We start from the raw sequence: 21,845 nt of genomic DNA on the forward strand, positions 1-21,845 counted from the left end.
AGAGCCAAGAAACCTCAGGGCGCTGTACTTAAGTAACACTTACGTAACATACTAATATTGATTCAAAATTCTACAATTAACAAAAAAGCGAGACTATCTATATAATTACATTTATCATTTATATGGTTTGTATATAAGGTTATAAAGATTAAACTGTTTGTATCAAGTTTCATTATAAAAGAAGACAACTATACAACATAAATAGTATCAAATTGTCTTACAGGTGTACTCGGTGTCCAGTGTTCTCTCCAAATCTCCCTTGGTTTCTTCTATCCCAGAATCTCTCAAGTTTTTCTGTAAAGCTGATCTGGCCAGACTTGGTAAAAACCTAGTGAATAAAACATGTATGTTTCCCATTTTAAACAGAGTCAACCATATTAATGCATTATCTGCGTGGAAGTTGGTGCAGTTATAGGATCATAATAAATCCACCATGTTCATCTGAAGGCTGACGTGAAGGAGGACCATTTCTTACTCTCAATTACCGGTACATTCATATCAATATTGCAACTGACATGGTGACTGCAGATCTCATGTTCACAACCAGACAAGATTAGGAATTTAAACTCTAAAACCAGTCTGTAGCATTCCAGATATCTGAGTAGAGGTATATTCTGATTAAAGCTACACTTTATTTTTTAGAATTGCTTGTCCATTATCCATTACCATTATTAATGGGACCGTGATAGTACACACACCTGGAAAGGCAGGCTTTATCTATTGCATGATAGAGACTCTCCTCTGGATACTGAGACAGACGCCGGCAGATCCGAAGTAGCTGTCTTGTAGATAGTGATGAAGCCAAGGACTGGGCCTGCGAAGAAATGGTTAACAAAGGTTGATTTTGCAAATATATTTGCTCAGGTTAACAGTTTATGTATGGCAGGATTAAGGTACTTTGCAGGAGGATGTAGAGATTCTTACATCCTATGAGCGTATTAAAATCCCTATGACAGACCCACACCCAATATAATCGGCACCATTCAAATGGTAACTTCCCAGACCCATAAAAATATGGGAGGTACATGCTAAGTAAAAATGAGGAGTGAAAAAAAATCCATTTGAATCATCCCATCCTGACCTGTCACTCATCCATGATGCTGGATCACTATGCTCACCAAGTCATCACATGAAGCTGGGTTATGTATATTAATATATTTTTTACTTTTGCCAGTGGGACTGCAGCATTAAACACAAACTCACACTTTATTCTGGGGGTGTTTTACTGCACAAAAAACATTTGACGCATACATTGTTTAAGTTACTAGACTGTTCCTAATGTGAACCCAAAATGTATTAGAGGACTCTATGAACATAATGCATAGTTTGCAGTTTAAATATAGTTAACACAGTCGAAGACCCAATTATAATAACTGTGTGAATCACATCATGATTTTACTGCAGCCAACATGACATTTCACACTTTGCTCTGATTTCTCGATATATAATTAATCCTTATTCAGAAGCGTTCAGTTACTACCAGGTTTCAGGAAAATTCATACAAACTTCATGGCACAGGGTTCCCATCGCCGGGAAGAACCCTGACCATGAATGTTGGAGGTGTGACGGCTCCCACATATGTGGTGGGATTGCCCTTTAATTCATCCCTTTTCGGAAACAATTCACTCCACAACCAAGAAACTAGTGGATTGTCCCCCATCACTTTTCCCGGGTTTGATGCTGCTGCATCATACCCCCAGGGCGTTTCAGCGAACAAACACTCTCTGACTATTTATTGAACGCCGCTAAATGTTTGATACTGGTTTACTGGTCCCGTCTGTGCACCCACCTCGCTGCTTGTGATGGATCCTTGGCCCCCCTCCCCCCATTTTTTTTTTCTCTTGGTCTTCCTTTACCTTCCTGTTTTCTTATATACTTTCTATTTTTTTTTTTTTTTTTACTAATATTACAACATAGTGAAAAGGTTCCTAGTCATCCCATAAGCTGTCGCATGGGTCAGAGGTGATTGGGGCTTGCCTGGAACATGCATTCTGTGATTTGGTTGTGATCTTAAATGACTATCTTTGTAAAACCCTAATAAATTTTGATTTACCAAAAATGAAGGCAAGAGGTGGGTTATTTAAATAAGGAAAAGAAGCATCTCAGTGTTAGCAGAAATATGCAGGTTCGTGTCTTGGGAATTACATGACTAGTGTTCAAGGAGTATAAGGCATTTATAAACTTTTTGTAAAATGACAGCAGCACTGTCTGCTTGGCCTGAAGCCAAGGTACAGAAAGAACTCAAGTCTGAAAATGCTGCAGGCAAGGCATCAACATCAAACACTATTTATATGAAATCAGTGCAACTGACAAATGATTTATCCAACGAGGTTTGTACGTAAAGCAAATTCATGCACAAAATAAAAGGCTTTCTGTTTTTGTTTAAAACAAAGCCTATAGCAATCACTATACTAATCTGCTATAGTCCAACAAACTAGACGGTCATTGGGTGAGGAGGATTATGCTTCCTGACACTCTATTATCTTTTAATTATATAGCGCTAACAATTTACACAGCATTTCTTACAGTCCATACATTCAAAGGGTCTGACAAAACTAGAACTGACCAACTAAGACAAACTGATACATTAGGTATAGAGCTGGCAAGCTTACAATCACCAATATCAGCGTGGCTTGAGTTAGACCGTCCTCTGATTTTAAACTGTTGTTCCCAAAATCCTGCATGTGTCTTGTCTATTTTATTAGACATCCAGCTCATTTTTTGGCTACTACAATCCACAGATAGCTGAAACAGGGCGATGATTCAGTGTTCTCAGAGGCCATCCGTAACAAGAGGCACATATCCTACAAAATCTCCAAAACTTTACACTGGAATCAGAATCCATAACTATACAAAGATTATCTGCTTTCCTATGTGTCAATCAGAGTACAAATGGGGTTTTAAGCATCCTTTCCACTGGAATCCACTAGACGTTACATGTTGGGGGTGAGTTCCTAAGCAGGCTAGTATGCCATGTAATTATTTGTATGGCAACTTCATCTGTACTTTGTCAATGTATCTGGAAATGTATCTGTACAGTTTGATATTGTACCTTCACTTAGAAAAGGAAAATAAAGTCTAAAATAATCCAGCTCTGGTTGTTTTAAAAAGATTCTGCTTATTGTTTCCATATTTAGCAAAAATAGTGGTCATCATCAGAGCAAAAAAAAAAAGAAATACAAGCCTATTTTCTCTTAAGAACTCAAATTTGTAGAATTAAATAAATGCTTCTTTATATGCTTAACGCACCCATGTGAAAAATGGGTAGATTGTACATTTTAGTGTTGATTATTAAGGCAGATATGTGCATTTATGGGAGCAAAAAAAGCATATTAATGGTAAAAATTGTCTAACGTCTTAAAAAGTCTTAGAAAATAGTCAATGAAAAAGAGGAGTAATACGCATCTTGCTGCATTTTGGCTGGAACATTAAAATAACTTAGTCCATGAATCAAGACAGAAACAGGTGCTGAGCTAAAAATAAAAGAAAAAGACGTCATTGTAGCATGAAAATACCCACTGGCGCATGACTGGAAAGACGGGACAATAAATGCAGCAGAAAGTCATTTTTTTAATCTTCGACTTTGTAAGAATCATAAAACTAATCAAGAGCAGACAACACTGATAGTTTGAGTTACACAAAGTATTTTCCCAGCACATCTATTTTTACAACTCTATGTTTTTCTATTTTGAGTATTGTTTTCTTTCTATAATGAATCGCATGTGTCTGTATGCTCTCTGTTTCCTTCACTGTTCTATTGGAAATATCCAAGGGCCGCTCTCAGGACTGTGCAGGTGAAAAGATGATTAAGGCAATGAAATGCACTATTTTGTGTAATATATTTTTTGCAGAGCCATCACTTCCCCCTCGCTTCTCCATGATTTCACCAGTGCTGCACCCATTTTCTGGAATTCTCTTCTCTTTTTATTTTAGCTTTAAATTAAATTAACTAAAGACTCACATTTGCAGAGAATTATACAGCCTAACCTCCTGATATCTAAGAAACTGTCTGTTCTCCCCATCTCTGAGATCTTCAGACCACCACCCTGCCTACAATCAAATCACCATCGCCCAAGCAGATTTAGTCATGGGACCTACAACATCCCATGTAACTGGAACAATTGCATTGTGGTATGGCAACACACTGCAAAACACTTGATTTCTTTAAAATCCAGTCTTCGGTTTAATAGATTATAGGTAATAATATTTTCAGCTTTCTAATGGTGTATACTGGTTACATTGTATAACACAAAAAGGGCAAACCCCAGTGAGGTTCTCCTGCCAGAAAGTGTGATTTGGCCCAGTATAATGCATTAGTAAAGTAGAGGATTTCTGAAACTATCTTTACTTCAGCGATTAATTATACAGGACCAGTTCAGCCCTTCTCGTAGCTCAGTTGTCATACTCAGAGGCTACTCCTATTAAGCACATGCGGCACAAGATATAGTGTTCTATAGAAGCTGTACCACTCAGGGATGAATGTGAATCTTTAATGTAATTTCCCCATTAAGCAGAGGTACACTGGAAAGCTGGATTGCTGAATAGGTCAATTTGACTGTAATTTTACAGCAGAGGGGCTACCACTCATTGGGATCTGTCGGCCTAGGCCAGAATATGCTGCTGAACGTTGGAGAAGAGTGATTACCAAATAGGACAATCTGTTCTTGGTTTGAGGGCAGTGGTCGATGTCCTCTTGGATCTGCCGCTCTAGACCTAGTTTGCCTAGGCTAGAATATACTGCTAGAATATACTGCTAGAAACCATAGAGCTGATGTGTTCAACTCTCCTGCAATCTCAGTTTTAGAGAATAGAAATCAATATGTTTAATCCTTAGATGGAAGGGGGTGTTGAGCTCAGACTTTGCCCCTTTCAGGTCTATTTGGGTTTAGCCCCCATCCCTGTGTGCGGCTAGCCTGGCTATCTATCTTAGCCAGACCCTGCTCCTGCCTCCTAGATGTCAGCCTGGGAAGCTCCATGGGCTCATATTAACAAACACACCATCGGTTCCCTTCATGTAGGGTGTTCATTCTGACACAAGGAAGACAAAACTGTAGACCGGCAGCATATCACTAAACAACAGTCCTTAAGCCTGAACACCATTAAGGACCAAACTTAAATACAATAGTATTATCGTGTTATTGTACACATCATCTAGGAATATATAAGAGCAGATTCTTTTTGTGTACGGGTTTCCCGTTTTGTTGTAAGATACTACATAACGACTCATGGTGTCTATGAATCATTACACACAGCCTATAATGTTAGCGAAAGTGTATATATTTTTATACTTTAAAATCACACATCAATTACTATACAATATCATTGATGTCAAACCTAACCAAATTTATATGATTCTCCATTTTATCCCACTGATAAAAAAAAAAGTTTTGACTTTTCTGAACTTTGCTATCAAACTTTGCCCTTTTGCAAGTTTTTCTAAAGTGAAAAGTATGACGTGAAGTCTTCATTATGGTTTAAAATCCATGCCTGCGAGAGATGATGCCCGGGGCCATTGAGGGCATTATCTTGGATTATAATTGGAAGGGGATATAAGAAGAGATGTTACTTAAGGCTTTCCGTTGCCATGGAAACAGTATTCTCTCCCTGTATAACAGTAGAAGGATCTTATCTGAAATTCTACCGTTTCAAGCTTAAAACATCACTGTTTAATTTCAGGATTTCTAAAATAAATGTTAGAAATAAATGACAATGACATATACACATGTTTAAAGCAGCCAATAAGTGCCACACGCTATTTTTCTGTGTGCTACACCATGTGATGAAATGCAGGAATAATGTAAGTTTTATATTCCAGGGAACTCATTTTTATTTAACAATTGTTGTGACCTGCTAAATAATGCAACTAATCTCGCGCTATGAAGTGCTATTAATGCAGAATTAATCCCCTGACTGCTGTGCCGGCTGGAAGTCTGATATTCCAGGTACCTGAGACGATGTTTATATTAACCTATTACTGCCTGGAGGAAATGGTGACCAGAGTCACTTTGCGATGGGTTCAACAGAGCACGTGTTCATTAGAGCAAACATTACATTTAGCGGAGCAGAATTCATGCAAATATGACAGATTCAGAGCAATATTGAATAAAGAGAATTTGAAATTCTCCAAAAGGCCACCTTTGAAGTCAAATATTATATTCTTACATTTATAGGGCTAACCCTTTTTCATTTGTTCCAATGGACTAACACAACTACCCCCAATTACCAAATTGGAAGAAAACTTTTTATATATAGCAGAGTTAGAGTAGAATTAGAAAGCAACATAAATTATATTTGCTTTTGTGATTCTTTGTGATGCAGTTTATTATATACTTTTGAAATCATCGTCTAGATACAAAAACCGAAAATTGAAATGCTCAGTGAACGCTGTCGCTCTGAATAGGGAAGCATCGTTTTGCATATATGTCACATCCCTTCTACTTCTACAGTCTGTCGTTGGATACAGATGCCTGGGGTTTTATGGAAAAGTACATTTTAAATTGTTATGTCCTTGAAACAATACCATAGAAAGAGTTATAATCTCACACAGCGAACTACTGAGAACATTATTCTAATGAAAAAAACAAGTACTTTGTACAGCCCTCACATCAAAATACACAAACATACAAAGACACAATTTGTCATCCCAAACACGAGATAATATAAACATTATTTATTTTTTTTGCCTCTCACTTTATTTAGGGAATCTAAAGTTGTTTTCCTTGAACACAAAATGGGTTTCAACAAACAGAAAGTACAGTTTCTCTTTCCTGTGAACTGCGTACCTCCCAACTTCTACGGCTTGCGCATCGAGATATTATACGAAATGACCCAGTTTAACCGTATGAACAATCCATAAAAACATTATCAATAACTATATGTGCTATGTTTACAATATTCTGTACAATATCATACATTTCTGATTTACCGATGTATAATGGCAGTATTACCAGACATTGCTAAAGGGAGATACCATACTGGATTCTGGCTGGGGCTGCATAAGCAAAAATATCTTATAACGTTTTATACCACACTTAGTATACAATATCATGACATAAATATAACTTTTAATTGTGATCTATTAAAATGAAGTTAAATTATGAAAGCTAAATCCAATTAAAAAAATAACAAAGCACTATTAAAATGTAACGTTTATTATAATTATTTAAAAAGGACGACCAATGGTGGCTGAAGTTAGATTTATCAACATGCACCTAATGGCACAAGGCGGAATGTATTTTATAAGGGAAATTATGCATTTATTTTTACATTTTCCCCCTGGAGATTTTGCATTTACTTTGTTCAGTAGTTTTTATGTCTCCCAATAGTTCAGCTATTACTGACGTGATACTAAGCCATTTGCATTAACAAATAAAGTGCGTCAGGAGATTCCTATGGTTTTAATTGAGCAAATTACTGCATAGAGTGTAAAGGGCTTTACTTAATGGATTAGCTTTTAAGAATATCAACAACGGTATGTATATATATATATATGGTTGGGAAAAAGGAGGGTGCAAATCATGTTTGGAAAGGTGTAATCACCATAAAGTTTTTACATATATATATATAATTTATTTATCTTGTATTTTTCAGCTAACCAGTATGTCAAGCATGTTAAGCAAATACGGTAACTGACTCTTTAATATATATTTTAAATATAAACTAAATACATTTTATATAAAGCAGAGCTGCATGTCTCTCAGCTAACTCTAGTACATTCAATCTACTAAAATAATGCAGGTTCCCAGGTCCAAGTAGCATGTTACAATGTCTTGCTTGTGCTGAAAGCCTTCAAGGATATTAGGGCTTAAATATATAGGTAAGTAACCTAAAATAAGGAATTCAATTTAGTAGCACAAGTGTTTTTTGTAATTAAAAACAGAAACATAACATGGCAGATCAGAGACATCCTTCCTAGAAGAAGAAGACATTTCCTCCAAGAAGTAACCTCCACCACTTCTGCCGTAAGACTGTTCTATTTCTCAACCATCCTCTCAGTAAGAGTTACTTTATCTAGGCTTTTGGCCCTCTAGTTTCAGACTAGTTATTACATCATGAAATTAAAATTTTGAATTGGTTGCACAGTTTAATTACTTGCTTAGTTTTCCATGGGCTGTTGCAAAATCAAGTGCCAACAAAATCAAGATGAATCAGAATCAAAGTGCAGAAACCAAAAATAAGTCCCTACAAGGAAGGGATATAAAATCAATAAAATATTTTTAAAAAGAACAAACAGGTCTTGCACTTCCAGTAGAAATGCATTAGCGAAGATGATAGTTTGAGAGCCGAATGGTTGGGCTGTGTATGGCAAAAACATCAGGAAGTCACATATTTACCATTGATAAAAACTGAAAGAACTGTAAGAAAAGGTACGCTTAAACATCTATTGTGTTAAACAACTCGAACCGGTTCAGCTATCCGCATGCAGCTCATCGAGTGAAGGCCAATTTAGGGGCGCATAATTTTTAATTTCCGCACCACTTTTTAAACTAGTTTAAAATATTTTTTTTAAAACATCACACAATGACAAATGGAAAATGTTTTGGAAAAGAAGCACTGATAAAATATCATTAACAGAATGAACATAAAGGGTAGCTTTACTCTTGCTGTAAATATGGAGCAATTAGGATGTTAGTAAGCGAAGACCAAACATGTTTTGTTTTGTTTTTTTACTCCAAGAAAAATATAAAAAGAAAGAAAAACTGCATAAGCAGTACAATAAAATGTTTCCACGCAAAAATCTTTCCGACTCACCGTGGGGTCTTTTGTGCCTCGCAGCTTGTGTGTTAATGTCAGAAGCTGTTCAACCGCATCCTTTGGGACATTTGGAACCTGTTGGAAGCACACAATATTATTTCACTTATAAACACTAATAGGCTTTTTAATTACAAACACAAGTATATGTCGCCAGGGTAGCTACAGCTAAGAATCGAGGGTAATTGTCAAATGCATTTTTTTTTCCAGGATAGCGTTCTGGTCCATTAGTTCGAGATCTGTGCTAAATTAATAGATGTCACCATAGAAACAGAAGGAATGTTTCTGCTGCTTCCTACAAACGAACAAGCTGGGTGAGTATTATAGTTTTGCCTTGATGCACGGAGCCTGAATGATTCTTGATCAAGTAGCCAATTATCAGATATGATAGTAACATCAGTATCAATAATTTGTAAATTCTACAATGCAAGATTCTACTCCTACTCTATGTGCCCTTTTGAGAATTACGACGGATCATAGCTTGCCAGTTATATCCCACGCTCTCTAGAGGATCATAACCTTCTGACATATGGAATAAACCAATACTTCTGGCTATGTGTTAATGGGTTCTTAAAAAGTTACAACATTGTCCCCACACTGTTAATACATTACCAGCACCCCGCCATATGCTGGGTTTTATAACACGGAGGCTGTATGTTCCAGGAAACATGTCCATGTTATATTAAGGAGGCGAATGAAAAAAATATGTCCTAAACAGCAGTTGTAAACAAAACAATTCCTTGGTCTACTAAGCACAGGAAGAACAATGATCCAAGTGATCCATTAGTTGCTGAACCAGAAAAGTATGTTATATCTTGGCGTGTAGACTGCCACAATTTGGAACCAAATCTTATTAAACAATGAATAATATGAATTAAGGGGAGACTTAGACAGTTCTTTTTACATAGATAAATGTGGAGCTGGGAGTTTTGATTGTAATCTTTAAATGTATATTACACAAGATTACTGGAAGGAATAACCTGATCCAAATGCATCGGTGGCAGATTAGGGTGCAGGTGGAAGCAGGTTTCTTGATCGCTCTGTGTAAACTGGTAATCTACCTGGTGATGCTGGGTTCAGATGAGGCATGTAACACCTACTAAGCCCCTATGGAGACACTACACAAGACTAAAGGCAATTATGTCATGGTTCGGGCTGAATATGTTCTAGGGAACTTTGCTTTGTGGCATCAGATAATTTGATCAAATCGGATATGATTTTAGTGAGTATCGAAAACTTACAGCTCACTGAGTGTTTAATGGGTCGCATTGTTTCATGTGCAAAATAAGGCTGGGCAAATAAAATGCGAGGAGGAAGTTTTATTTTAAAAACTGTAGAAAGGCTGACATTTTCCAGATGCATCCCACAGAGCCCTGAAACCGAGGATGCTTAGCAAAGTGACTGTGTTTACTTAACAGTGAGTCCTTAAATATAATAAACACACATATTAAAGTCAAGAAAAAAAAGTAACTGTCTATTAAAGAACCAAATACAATAACCTGAGATTTTGTAAAAGCTGCTATTTTATTTGTGCTGGTAATTTGCTATCTGAATGACATATAATGTTAAATAATGCAAAGTGACAGACATCAATCTCACCATCTCTCTCATGATCTGAATCTCCTCTGCTTTGGTGGAAGCTTTCATTTCGTGGAACAGAAACATGGTCAGAAGCTCTGGGTTCAACCATTGCTGAGTGTTACCGCCAATCACGGGAGGTTCTGCTAAAGCGATTATCCTGAAGGACGGGTGTATTGGAAATATAGATCTAGGAAAAATGGATGGAAACGGGCCATGGTTTTTTATTTAGTTTTACATCAAATTAACACATTACAGAGGATAACCAAATTCACCAAACCTCAAAATTTTAAAGGCTGTTGGTCTGGAGCACCAAAACCTTAAATAAAACCCAGCCAACCGCCCAATAAACCAGAAGGCCAACTACATACTAAATCACCCCCTTGTTTATTTGGAGAGAAATGTTCACCTCGATAAAAGCCACATATTCTCCCTCTTTTTTGGTAAAAATAAAAGACAACGACTTAAAAAAAAATTATATCCAAAAGCATTTTGACCATAACTTCTTGCATTAATGTCCAATGCATGCAAGCTCTTGGCTACGTAGAATAATTCAACCATTACAATCACAATTGTACACATCTACCCCACAACTTTGCATTTAACATTAAGGAAAGGTTCTTGTGCTCTTCAGTAGTCACCTTAATTCATACATTGGTTTCTCCGAAGTTTATTTACACAGAGCAAGATGTTTCTGACACGAGACTACATACCTGATCTGCCAAATGTCCCTTACTTCCAAGTTTAAAAAAAAAACAATACAGAAAAATGTACAAACTGGAGAGAGATTATTTGTCCGTCCAGTGCCGCGCACAAAGAAAATAAGAATGTTTGAACTCGTCTTCCATAATTTCTTATTTGCTACATGTAAATGAGCCAATGGAACCTATTTACTAATCCATTGTGGTCACTCCTCACGTTTTTTCCACATATTCCCTGCATCATTAAATCATTAAATAGTCTGTATTTAATATGCTATTCCAGAGTTATATATAACATTACATTGCATAACATTACATTTTTCTGTGTGGAACCGAATCTACAATTTTAGCCAATCCATTTAGTCCTTACTTCTTCCCTGCATAATGGTTTACCAGAAGACATTGCCTTTTGTGTCCCATTAAAGGTAATGAATCATTCAATTAAAAAGAAGAGTATGGATGATAGAATCCTCTGTATTTCAACCAATTTCCACATACAACTATTTTCTATTAAAGTTAGGCGATTTAAAATGTAAGAAGATTATATTGTACCTTACATGTCTGGTAGATGTGTGAATCCACTAAACTCCGGTGTTAAAAAGGTTTACATAATATTGCTTTAGTCCAAAATGAATATATAACTGGAAATTAACTGTAATCTATTTTTGTTACTTTCTGGATTGCAAGATATTCATCTGCAGGAAGAAAAACACACCCAAACCACTACATGTCCTCAGTGAACCTGGATTGCATGCTCGATTGTGCAATAGCTAACTAGAGAAGGCCAGCCATCCCGACCCCCCCCCATATCATATAACATGTGTTGAGACTAATATCAGAGTATGAAAACCGTCTGCCAAGCAAAACATTGGCAAACGTTATCTTATATAAATATGTATCTCCAAGAAAAGCTAAATATAGCAACAATAAATTTCTGAGAATCTACAACACTTGTGACCAACCTGTTCTCAAGAACAGTTAATGGAAAAGACTTTGTGGATGATACATAACACATGTTAGAGAAATAATAAAACTTTGGCAGGATGGCAGTCCTCAAATTCAGGGCTGTTTAAACACGATCTGAAGACCCATAAAAAGGAAGCTGTGGATGCAGAACAGCCAAACGAGACAGGACTTGCAGAGCGCAAAATGTTGAAAAGAACATGAAACCGATAGGTATCATCGAAAAATCTTGGGACTACTTAACATGAGGTGTGGTGGGGGGCTTTGTATGAGAGTACTGGAAATAGTGGCCATGATGTATACTCACTAGGCAATTCATGCATATTGCCCATCCGTACATTGCTGTGACAGCAACAGAAACCCAATAACCCACAGAACCCCTGCAGGTGGCAGTATTTAATAATGTACCCGCTTACCAGGAGAAATCACCAGAAATAAAACATTTCCTTCTGGAATCGCAAATACCACGAATAGGATATCATGTCTGTGGACATACATACTCTAATTATTAGCAGAATATATTCGCAAAACATATGCGCACAGTGATTTGAATGGTCAACACTGGGAATGAATTAGCCGAGTAGGAAACCCGTTCTTCGGCGCCACAAAAAAGAGAAATTGTACGTTTGTCAGACACGCGAAGACATAGAGTCTAAAAGGTTGTGTGAATCGGTATTCAAGGCGTAAATTATTGCAGTAGTGGTTGGATCTTGGGCTATCTTAGGGACACTTCCAGGAATGGCACAAAGGTAATATATGATTAATTGCACCAATTCACGGTTTGAGTTATTTCACTTGCTTTTGTCTCTTTTTTCATCCTTCTTTGTGAGATTTGTTTCTAGATATTTTTCTTGCATTTATGGTGTGGAGTGCAACTTCTTTGTGTATTCTGTTCTATATTGTACTCAGCATATTAAAGTGCCATCAATCTGAAACAGGTTTCACAAAGTACCTTGCTGTAGATCATATGGAGGAAAAAAAAGCTGAGAGATTTATGTAAATGGAGCACAGGGAGGATCAAAAAAATATGACTTTCTTTAATATGCAATTACATACAGTATATCACCTCATTGCCAGAAAAGCTGATAATTATACTTTTCAGGAATGTGAATCATTTATTGTTGCGAAACATCGCCAAGTACAACAGTAAGAAAGTAATTAAAGTTCAATAAGAGGAAGGAAACAAAGCCCCTAAAAATTAGATTTCAACGTTATTTCACTCAGAATATGAAATCGCTACTCAGGGCCAAGGGGCATCTTCACAAATGCAATGCACTTTGTAGCAAATTACCTCTCTTGGAGCCTTTCTTCAGAAAGCTGTAAGTCCTCTTTTAAATATTGATACCTGTCTTGTCTAAGTAACCTGGTGCCATCGTAAAGAGTCAGTTCTCTGTCATGGATTAGTCTGCAAAAGAAGAGAAAAGGGAAAATCGATCATCTAATTACAAAGAAGCCTTTTTTTGTCATCTGATCATTAGTGCCTTAAAGCACATTTAACCCTAACAATTCCTTGGAGGAATGTAGGAAAAAATAACAAAAAATGTAAATAAGTGGTTGAATATTTTGTTCCTGTTAGTGCTTAAGTGTCATTAAAAAATACATTAGTAAATACTGCATAAAACCTACTCACTCACAATGTCAAAGATGTAGTGGGCACTCACTTAGACCACCTCATCGTTTTGGTAGCCTATACTAGCCAAAAAATAATTTTGGAGAAATTTAAAGGGTCATGCCCATTGTCTTTCCAGTAAATATGCTTCTCCCAGAAGCAGCTTCCACTGACATAGGTTGGGGGGATCAGAGTATGAGATAGAAGCCGGATTCACTCGCTCTATGCATCTGCTTCTTGTGGCTTGGCTTTGCAATGGCCTTGCCTTTTTGTAAGAAAGGCTGTGATAGAAGGACCAGCAAAGGCTGCGGTAGCAAAGCAGAGAGTTTCCTACAGAACACTACAAAAACGAGGGCACTTCCTTTGGTTTCATAGCATGGAAAATGAGCAATCACTCAGAAAGAATGGGTCAGACACATTCTACAAAGTATTTGTACCACATTACAATCTGACGCGCAGCTATAAAACACCAAGTAGTAGTAGTACCTCAAGCATGGTATTGAATTAGGGCCAAACAGAGCTACACTAATACACTTCTGATGCTGCTACAGTGGCCCATGGCAGCACCCCCTGGCATTCTGAATGCCTAAGGCATTATCCTGGCTTTTTTAAATATTTTTTTTGTAACCTGTCCCTAGAAAGTACGGTCTGAATACATATCACGTTTGCTTCTAACTGCTTCCTATTTGTGAAGTATTTGATTCCATATCCTCCCACGCGGCCATTAGCATTTACTGACCTATGCAGAACAGCTAAGGTTCCTGGGTTGACACGGTGGATGCCATCAAGGATAACAAGTTTCCCTTCCAAAGCAGCAGTGACAAGTGGAGATTGTCGCCAGGCAGTGTCCCCGGTTGGAAGAGTGTATCTCTGTTGCAACAAATCCCTGGCTGTCATGTCCTAGATGCATCAAAACCACAAAATTGATCTCAAACAATGAAAAAAACGTTACGTATGAACAATACTATCAATCATTAAGGGAATGCCCGCCAGCTACCAGCACAGCCTTACCAATGCTGAAAATAGGTTACATCATATTTTACATCATTATAACATGTCTTGTTCAGAAGCACATCTAGGTGGTAATTCTAAATGTATGTTACAGTAACAAGCAAGAATATAACACATAATTACTCAATTTTAGATTTTACTTGTCTTCTTTTGCTTTATTCTTTTAACTTGGATCTAAACAGCTACTATACCTTTAACAAAGACATAAGACCAAAATAAAGAATAATAAATAATTCCCTGGTTTCCATACTACCTACAAAATAAAATTCAGAAAAATTAAAATCCAGTTCCATCTGAAAACCCACTAGAAAAAGATTTTTGGGAGCAGCATAGAAAGCGGGCTTAGCTTGGAGTGATGTATGGTATGGTGGAAATATTCACTACACGCTGTATATGGCAGCATGCCAACCAAACCACAGTTATTACAAAATGTCTTAAGAGAGACCGTTACTTTCTTATTAACGCACTTGCGCATAAATAGGCTATATGTTTTAAAAGCATCTGAGGCATGCAAAATGACAAAAGCCAGCTTTCCCTAAGAAATACTGAAGCTCAAATTAGGGACATGTGAATATATACAGAGTTATAGAGTCTAAAGTAGAAGATCTACAAACAATACAAGGAATCTTGTGGAATCACGCACACACAAATGTGAATAAAAAGTGTGTAGCGTACCTCAATATAACATTCATATTCTGGGGTTTTATGCCATTTTTACATATTGAAATATATATTATCACATAAAATCATACATTACAGATGAACTATGGGCCAAAAACAGCATTATTAATAACAACATACTCGAGGTTTATTAAGGTTAAAATCCTTGGAAGTTTTTGTATATATCAGATATACTACATGTTCGGGCAACTAATCCTTATTTCAATGTAAAGCAATCCCAAGTACTTAAACAAGCTATAGCCCAGAGAACAGTTTGCAGCTTTTTCATATTATTTTTTCATATTTAAGAAAAATAATAATTTCTTGTTTTTATTTCTGTCATATAAGCCCCGGCGGAAGTGCCAGGCAGCACTGGAGGTTGTCTGCGCGCATCGCAGGGGGATGCGGGGAATCTGGATCTTAGTCTTATAGTCAGACCTCTATTTGTCGTTGGATTATAACACGATAATGGTATTTTTCAGAGCATTTGCTCTTATATTGAGCAAATACAGTAAATGCAATTGTCTAAAAGGAAGTCTGTCAGAGCCTTCCCCTGCTCTGCTCACAAATGACTCCTCTAAGCTCTAGGTTTACCCTGCTCTTTATAGCCCTTAATAGGCCACAGGTGGCCCCAATCAATTTACCAGATACCTGGGTCACAGTCCTTTGAAAATACACACTCGACTGTACACAGACACCCTGTTAGTGGGATGGAGAACAAACCCCACATCCACAACTCTCACTCTGTCACAATATATATGTATATATAATCACATATGTAATAACAGAAAAGATTTAATAAGTGTAGGACATTTTTTTTTATTGACCATTACCTGGTATAACATAATGGGTTCTATGTCGTATCCTAGTATGTCTGCAAACTGTTTAGCAATGACAGTTTTTCCACATCCCTAAAATATTAAAAAAACATAATTTGTAAAACAGTGCCTTCTGTGACCCATGTTCATGCCAAAACATGATTATATGTTCTCACCAACAGCTGAAGAGCTGAAATACATATTCACTTTAAATCTGAAAGTTATTAGCATTTTATTAAAGTAGTGGAACTTCTTTCTTACATAAATTCTTAAAGCAGTAAAATAGCTTTCCTCTTTCCCGCAGGGTGAAGCAGTATGCATGAAAACCCATGCCTTGTCTCATTTAGCATGATGATGTTTTAGTCTGCCAAGCAGGTTAAAGTGTCCATGTCATGGGTTGGATGAGGCAAGGTTCTGAAATTAAACAGGCCAAGATCTGTGCCATTGGACGGGAAAAAACTTTGTAAACGTGTGTATATTTGCTCCCAATGCCTGCATATAGATATATGCAGCAGCAGAAGAAAATTGATTAAAAATTGTGGGGTCACCATTAACTTGGGTTAGCAAACACAACGTGCCATTAGAACACAGGAGTGATGGGAGTGATAAAGAGCCTCTTTACGCCTGTAAGCCATTTCCAGCTACAGCAGTCATTGACAACATCGTCTGCACTGTATTTCTGATACATTTTATGTTATTTTAATGGACAATAATTTCTAAGAGACCCCAAACTTTTAAACTGTAGTGTGCGTATATATTAGGAACATATTCCCAATTCGGGAGTGAAGAGCAGTGGGGTAGGCATTAAACAGCTCCAAATCAAACTAAACCCAATGGAGAAATGATCTTACCTTTCCACCAATCAGACACATGTCTTTAACCATGTGTGACTGCATCATCTCTGCAAGTAGCTGCTCATGGTTTGGGGTTCTTATGAAGTCTCGTGGCTTGGAGCCATTTGTCAGCGTCCTTGTTCCTCCTGGGACCTGTGTAGATAATAATACACTTTGAGTGTGCACCAGTCACAGTGGAGATTGGATGGCACTATAGCACATTATATAAAAACTTAAATACTCCAGATGTTTTAGCTGACATAAATTAAATCTGAAACAAATCCAATATAATCTGGTTTATTTCCTTTTAAATGCCAACTAGCGTTACTCTTAATGATAATATCTTTACTAAAATTAAGAATCCACATTTTACAATAATATTTTCCATAAACAGATGCAGGAGAAGAATATGTTGTTACCTCTATTGAAATGTTGTTGTCGCCGACACATATATTCACTCTTGCTAGTGAATGTCCGGCATCCTGTGCTGCTTCCACACTTGCAATTCTCATGGGAATGTAGGAAGTTCCAGACTTTGTCAGCTCAAATCTCTGTAAGCGTGATGTAGAAATGGATAACAATGCATGTGCACATGGATACTTTGACACCGCAGCTAAATTCTAACAGATGAATGTCATATCAGAAAATTACTCATTAAGGTAAGGAGGATTAATTTGGAGAAGCAAGTAAGACATTAGATTGTTGGTCATGGACGGGTCCAAATGATTTCAGAGACAATGTGGACCTGGTGAAATAAGTTAAAATAAAATATCACATTCCAAAAAGCATTGTGTTCTGCTGTGCTAGATCTACACTCTCCTACAACATTATAGAAGAGGACATCCCACTAAGTAATATTAACATAAGAAGTGAAGGAGCAACTCAAGTGTTCTAACAAGAAGTTAATTGTGATTAGGTGCAATAATATCTTAAAGGGCACTTGAGCCATCACATTCTGCGTGAAACCTTTACACTTTCATGTGGTCTGTTTTGCAAACAAATGATGGGATTATCCACAATCTCCCCAAATGTATTTGCTTCTTTTTACACCCCCATCTTAATGCTCTACAGCAGATGCATTCGGCCGAAAGCATCTCCCTACACATGGCGTGGTCACCTCCAGTCAGTTCCAACTTTGGCTCTGGTGAACGCTGCATAAAGAGGTCTGTTTAGACCCCGGTGTGCATGTATGCCTTGTCATCTAGCCTTATGGTACTTTATGCAAAGTTCCAGTCAGGAATGGTGGGCTTTTGATGGCCCGCTTGTGAGTTTACAATCTAAAGGAATAGTATGGGTAATTGAAACAAAATGAGGGGTGAAAGAGGGAGTAATAGCTCTCTCGTAGTAGTAATTAGGGCTAAGTGGTTTAAGCACTTAAGCATGAGATTGTAGTAAGCTGACTGATTGTTATGGTACAAGGAAGCATGAATTTGTATGTGAGCATGAATGTGTATGTATACGTGTATATGAGCATGGATGTCGATGCATAAGTGTCTTAAAGCGTTTGTATGTACAAGACTGAATGTGTAAGTGTTTGTGTGTTAGCATGTGTAAATCTGTGTGTTTATGTATGTGTGCTAGAGGGTTTGTTGCAAGGGGCAAGTGAGCCACAGACAAGCTGTTTCGGGCAATGACGGCAGATTGCTGGGGGGCATAGGTGGCACTCTGGGACATGTTGCTTGATAAATTTGGTGGGGGGGGAGCCCAGGGCAAATTTCTGTGATTTCTATTTTACTGAAGAAAAATAGTTTCTCCCTTTCTAAAAAACAAATGTAAAGAAATAAAACAAAAATCTAAGGAAACAAACTGAAATAATAAAAAATTGAGGGCCCAATTTAAAAATGTACAAAACAATGTACAGTGTAAAAATTGCCTTGCCTCTGTCTCTAACTAGATGTCAGCACTATTCTAAAACCCGTCTCCAACGCTAACACTCCTTTAACAGTCCTCTCAAGTCAAGACTATCATCCTATCCCGAACACTCACTGTAAAAAATATATGTATAATAAAATAAAGAAAAACTATTTTTTCCCAATCTAATTTCACTAATAATTACTATGTTTTCCATATTTCTATTATTTTAAAAGAAGGTCCTTTTTCTGAACAAAATGATGTATAATTTGTGTAGGTTCATCACATATGGAAAACAGGAATCATGGTTTAACAAATGCCAAAAATATTTTGGCCCTTTGGTTATGAAAAACCTGAAGGGGTTAAAAGATGTTAAAGCCATTACTGAGCGCTTCCATTTATAAACAATGCGATTACATACTCTGTTACTGAGTTAGTTACCCAGCTCTGTTTTATTATAGCAACATGTGAAAATTCCAGACATACAAATCAAAACTTAGTGGCAGGCGATTTTCTGCTTCCAAAAAGTTGAACAACTCGGGTCGGAATTCATATACCTACATCTGGCTATAGCTTTGTTTCCAGTACTTGTTAATATATCTATGGCTCTTTTGAGCGGGACGTTCAGACTGGATACAAGGCTTCTTAGCCTTGATCTCTAGTCATTTTGAACTGGTCGGCATATTATGACCACCCAATTCCTATAGATATTTCAGTTGAGGCTTGATGCTATGATCTTGCATCTCTTGGTTAATTCATATTTTCTTTTGGAAACTATCATTCTTTCTCAAACATGATATCTGTACATTACCAGCTTGATTTGTTCTCATTTCTACCACATAAACACCAATTCTGACATCACCAAAATACTTCTTTAAACCGTCATCATTGTGATATACACATTTCATGTATGCTTGAGTATTTTAGGAGAGGATGCCAGACTGTCAGAAGGATCTATGACTTTTAGCTTTCCACAGCATGGAATGACTTTTTCCCTGCATTCTCTGCCTGATAAGTAAACTACTGTTCCGTTGGAAAGCATGGATACTGGAGTGGAAACTAGTAGACAGGATTTTTGTAAACGGTTTTTAAGCCAATGACAAACTTGGTTAGACAAATGATCCTTTATACGTATTTCTAAGTTCTCTGTGGGAGGTTTGTAGGACTTTTTTTTGGAACTGATGATTCAAGTCTACTGCATTTTCATAGATAGGCAGGAACACAGACTGGGACTGGTAAAAATGCAGACATTCAATATGTTCCATTGTTTGGAACAGTGACATTTTCTCTTTTGAACACATTCTTATAGATTATATATTTTAAAAAAAACCTACACATGAATGGCTACTGTTGAGGGATATATCTCCCTAAAGAAGCGGGCTCATGACTGTCAAATGCAAGCATGCATTCAAAATTAGACCTGGGGTTCATTACAGAGGCAAAGACCAATGAAGCTCTTATCTCGTAAACCACAGAAACCTTGCAAAGCCTTGAAGCTAAGGAGTCTCTTGGTTGAATAATTCTAATGTACCCCCATGTTTAAACACTTTAGGCTGCTACATGTCATAATCTCCTTTCCATACAATCTCAGAGCAAGGCATCATGAAACCCAATGTCCCCTAACCACCGAGGCTCGGTTGAAAGCAATAATCCTGGCAGTTGGTGTAATGTTCCACATCCACTTAGCACTGAAAAAAATAACACAGAAAGCTGTTTTATGATATGTTTAGTGCAAATCGGAAACTACGCTTTCAATGTACCCTTTGCATAGAAATGATGTTTAGACATCTGTCCGCCTCTGTTTTGTGCCTACGGCAAATGTAAGTGTAGTGAAGCTTCTGAGAAATCCCAGCGACACACAGCTGTAACAAAGTGTGTATCCATATGTTATTCGCCTTTTCCACTTGGGTGAACTTGTTCACCGCGGTGAAGCACTGATATACTATGTGTTATATATCGAAATCTAAACATTTAAAGGTGCTGCTCCACTTATGTAAAACATTATATGCACTCTCCAGTATGTTAAGCAATTAAACCTTTGTATATCTGGCATTTCCATCTTTTATATGGAGGTTTAAGCACATTAAAAACAGCACAGAGACATTTAAGAAGCCTTTTAAGTTTCTACACCAATCACCTATCAGCATCTGCTTAAGTGTTAAATGACGAGTGTTCCTAGTAAAAATTATAAACAAGGCACAATTGGAATTCATCAGTACTAGGAATGATGCTTCTATTGCTGCATTTAGTTGGAGAAGTGTGCATTCGGCAGAGTAGGTGGAAAAGCATGCCTAAAATACATGCTTTCTTTTAGTTTTCATGATCCTCGAGGAAAATAAAGAGATACTGATACTGTCAGCGCCATATTAATCTTCCTAGGCCTAACCCAAGGCAGCACCTGCAGTCACCCCCTCCACGCTGCCATCCTGACGGTGGGGATTTGATGTCAGTACTGGTCAGAAGTATACTATGGAGGCCGTGGCAAGTTAACACAGTCCTCCACACTGTTAATGGCCCGCAGTGACATTACAGAGCCTGATCGCAGAGTAATTGGTTTCCTGGACCTGCTGCCGCTGCCCCCTGGACCTGCTACATTAGGCCACAATATGTCAACTAGACACTTCACTGAAGACAGCAAGGAAGGCAAAAGAAACAATGTTTTATTTGGTTTAAGATGTTCTTGAAAACAAGCAATGATTAATAATGGTATAAAACAGAAATCCTATTCCACGAAACAACAGCAAACAGAATCTGCAGCCCAGAGCTGCAGTGCACTGCTCCCTTCATTGAGCAAGTTTTGTGCTTGAAGCACCCAATTGCTGGCAGGAAAGCTCTCCTATTATAATAATCAGGAGCACTCTCTGCACATGCGCAGGAGAGAAATAATGAATTGGAGAAACACAGAGTCAACTGAAACTTTTGCAGGAGCCAGACATAATTTAAAGTTAATATATCCATTAGATTGCATTTGATGGTTGATTGAAAATGCCCAAATCATTAGCAGGGATGAAATTCTGGAAGCTACAGTCAAGTTAACTCCTGGGACATTAATACAACATTTATATACAAG

At 37.3% G+C, this 21,845-nt stretch overlaps 1 protein-coding gene across 1 annotated transcript in view; it reads right to left on the minus strand.

Annotated features, from left to right (window-relative positions):
- VWA8 (von Willebrand factor A domain containing 8) overlaps positions 1-21,845 on the minus strand; it is a 115,588-nt gene that overhangs the window by 74,825 nt on the left and 18,918 nt on the right. Inside the window, exons 11-19 of the mRNA XM_053455473.1 lie at positions 17,344-17,475; positions 16,943-17,077; positions 16,107-16,184; positions 14,342-14,502; positions 13,285-13,398; positions 10,351-10,519; positions 8,752-8,829; positions 699-814; positions 222-328 (exon numbers count right to left, since the gene is read on the minus strand). Of these exons, the coding sequence (XP_053311448.1) occupies positions 222-328; positions 699-814; positions 8,752-8,829; positions 10,351-10,519; positions 13,285-13,398; positions 14,342-14,502; positions 16,107-16,184; positions 16,943-17,077; positions 17,344-17,475 (1,090 nt within the window). The remainder of the gene's footprint in view (positions 1-221; positions 329-698; positions 815-8,751; positions 8,830-10,350; positions 10,520-13,284; positions 13,399-14,341; positions 14,503-16,106; positions 16,185-16,942; positions 17,078-17,343; positions 17,476-21,845) is intronic.

Source organism: Spea bombifrons, chromosome 2 (genome assembly GCF_027358695.1).
Source record: "Spea bombifrons isolate aSpeBom1 chromosome 2, aSpeBom1.2.pri, whole genome shotgun sequence".
Lineage (NCBI taxonomy): Eukaryota > Metazoa > Chordata > Amphibia > Anura > Pelobatidae > Spea > Spea bombifrons.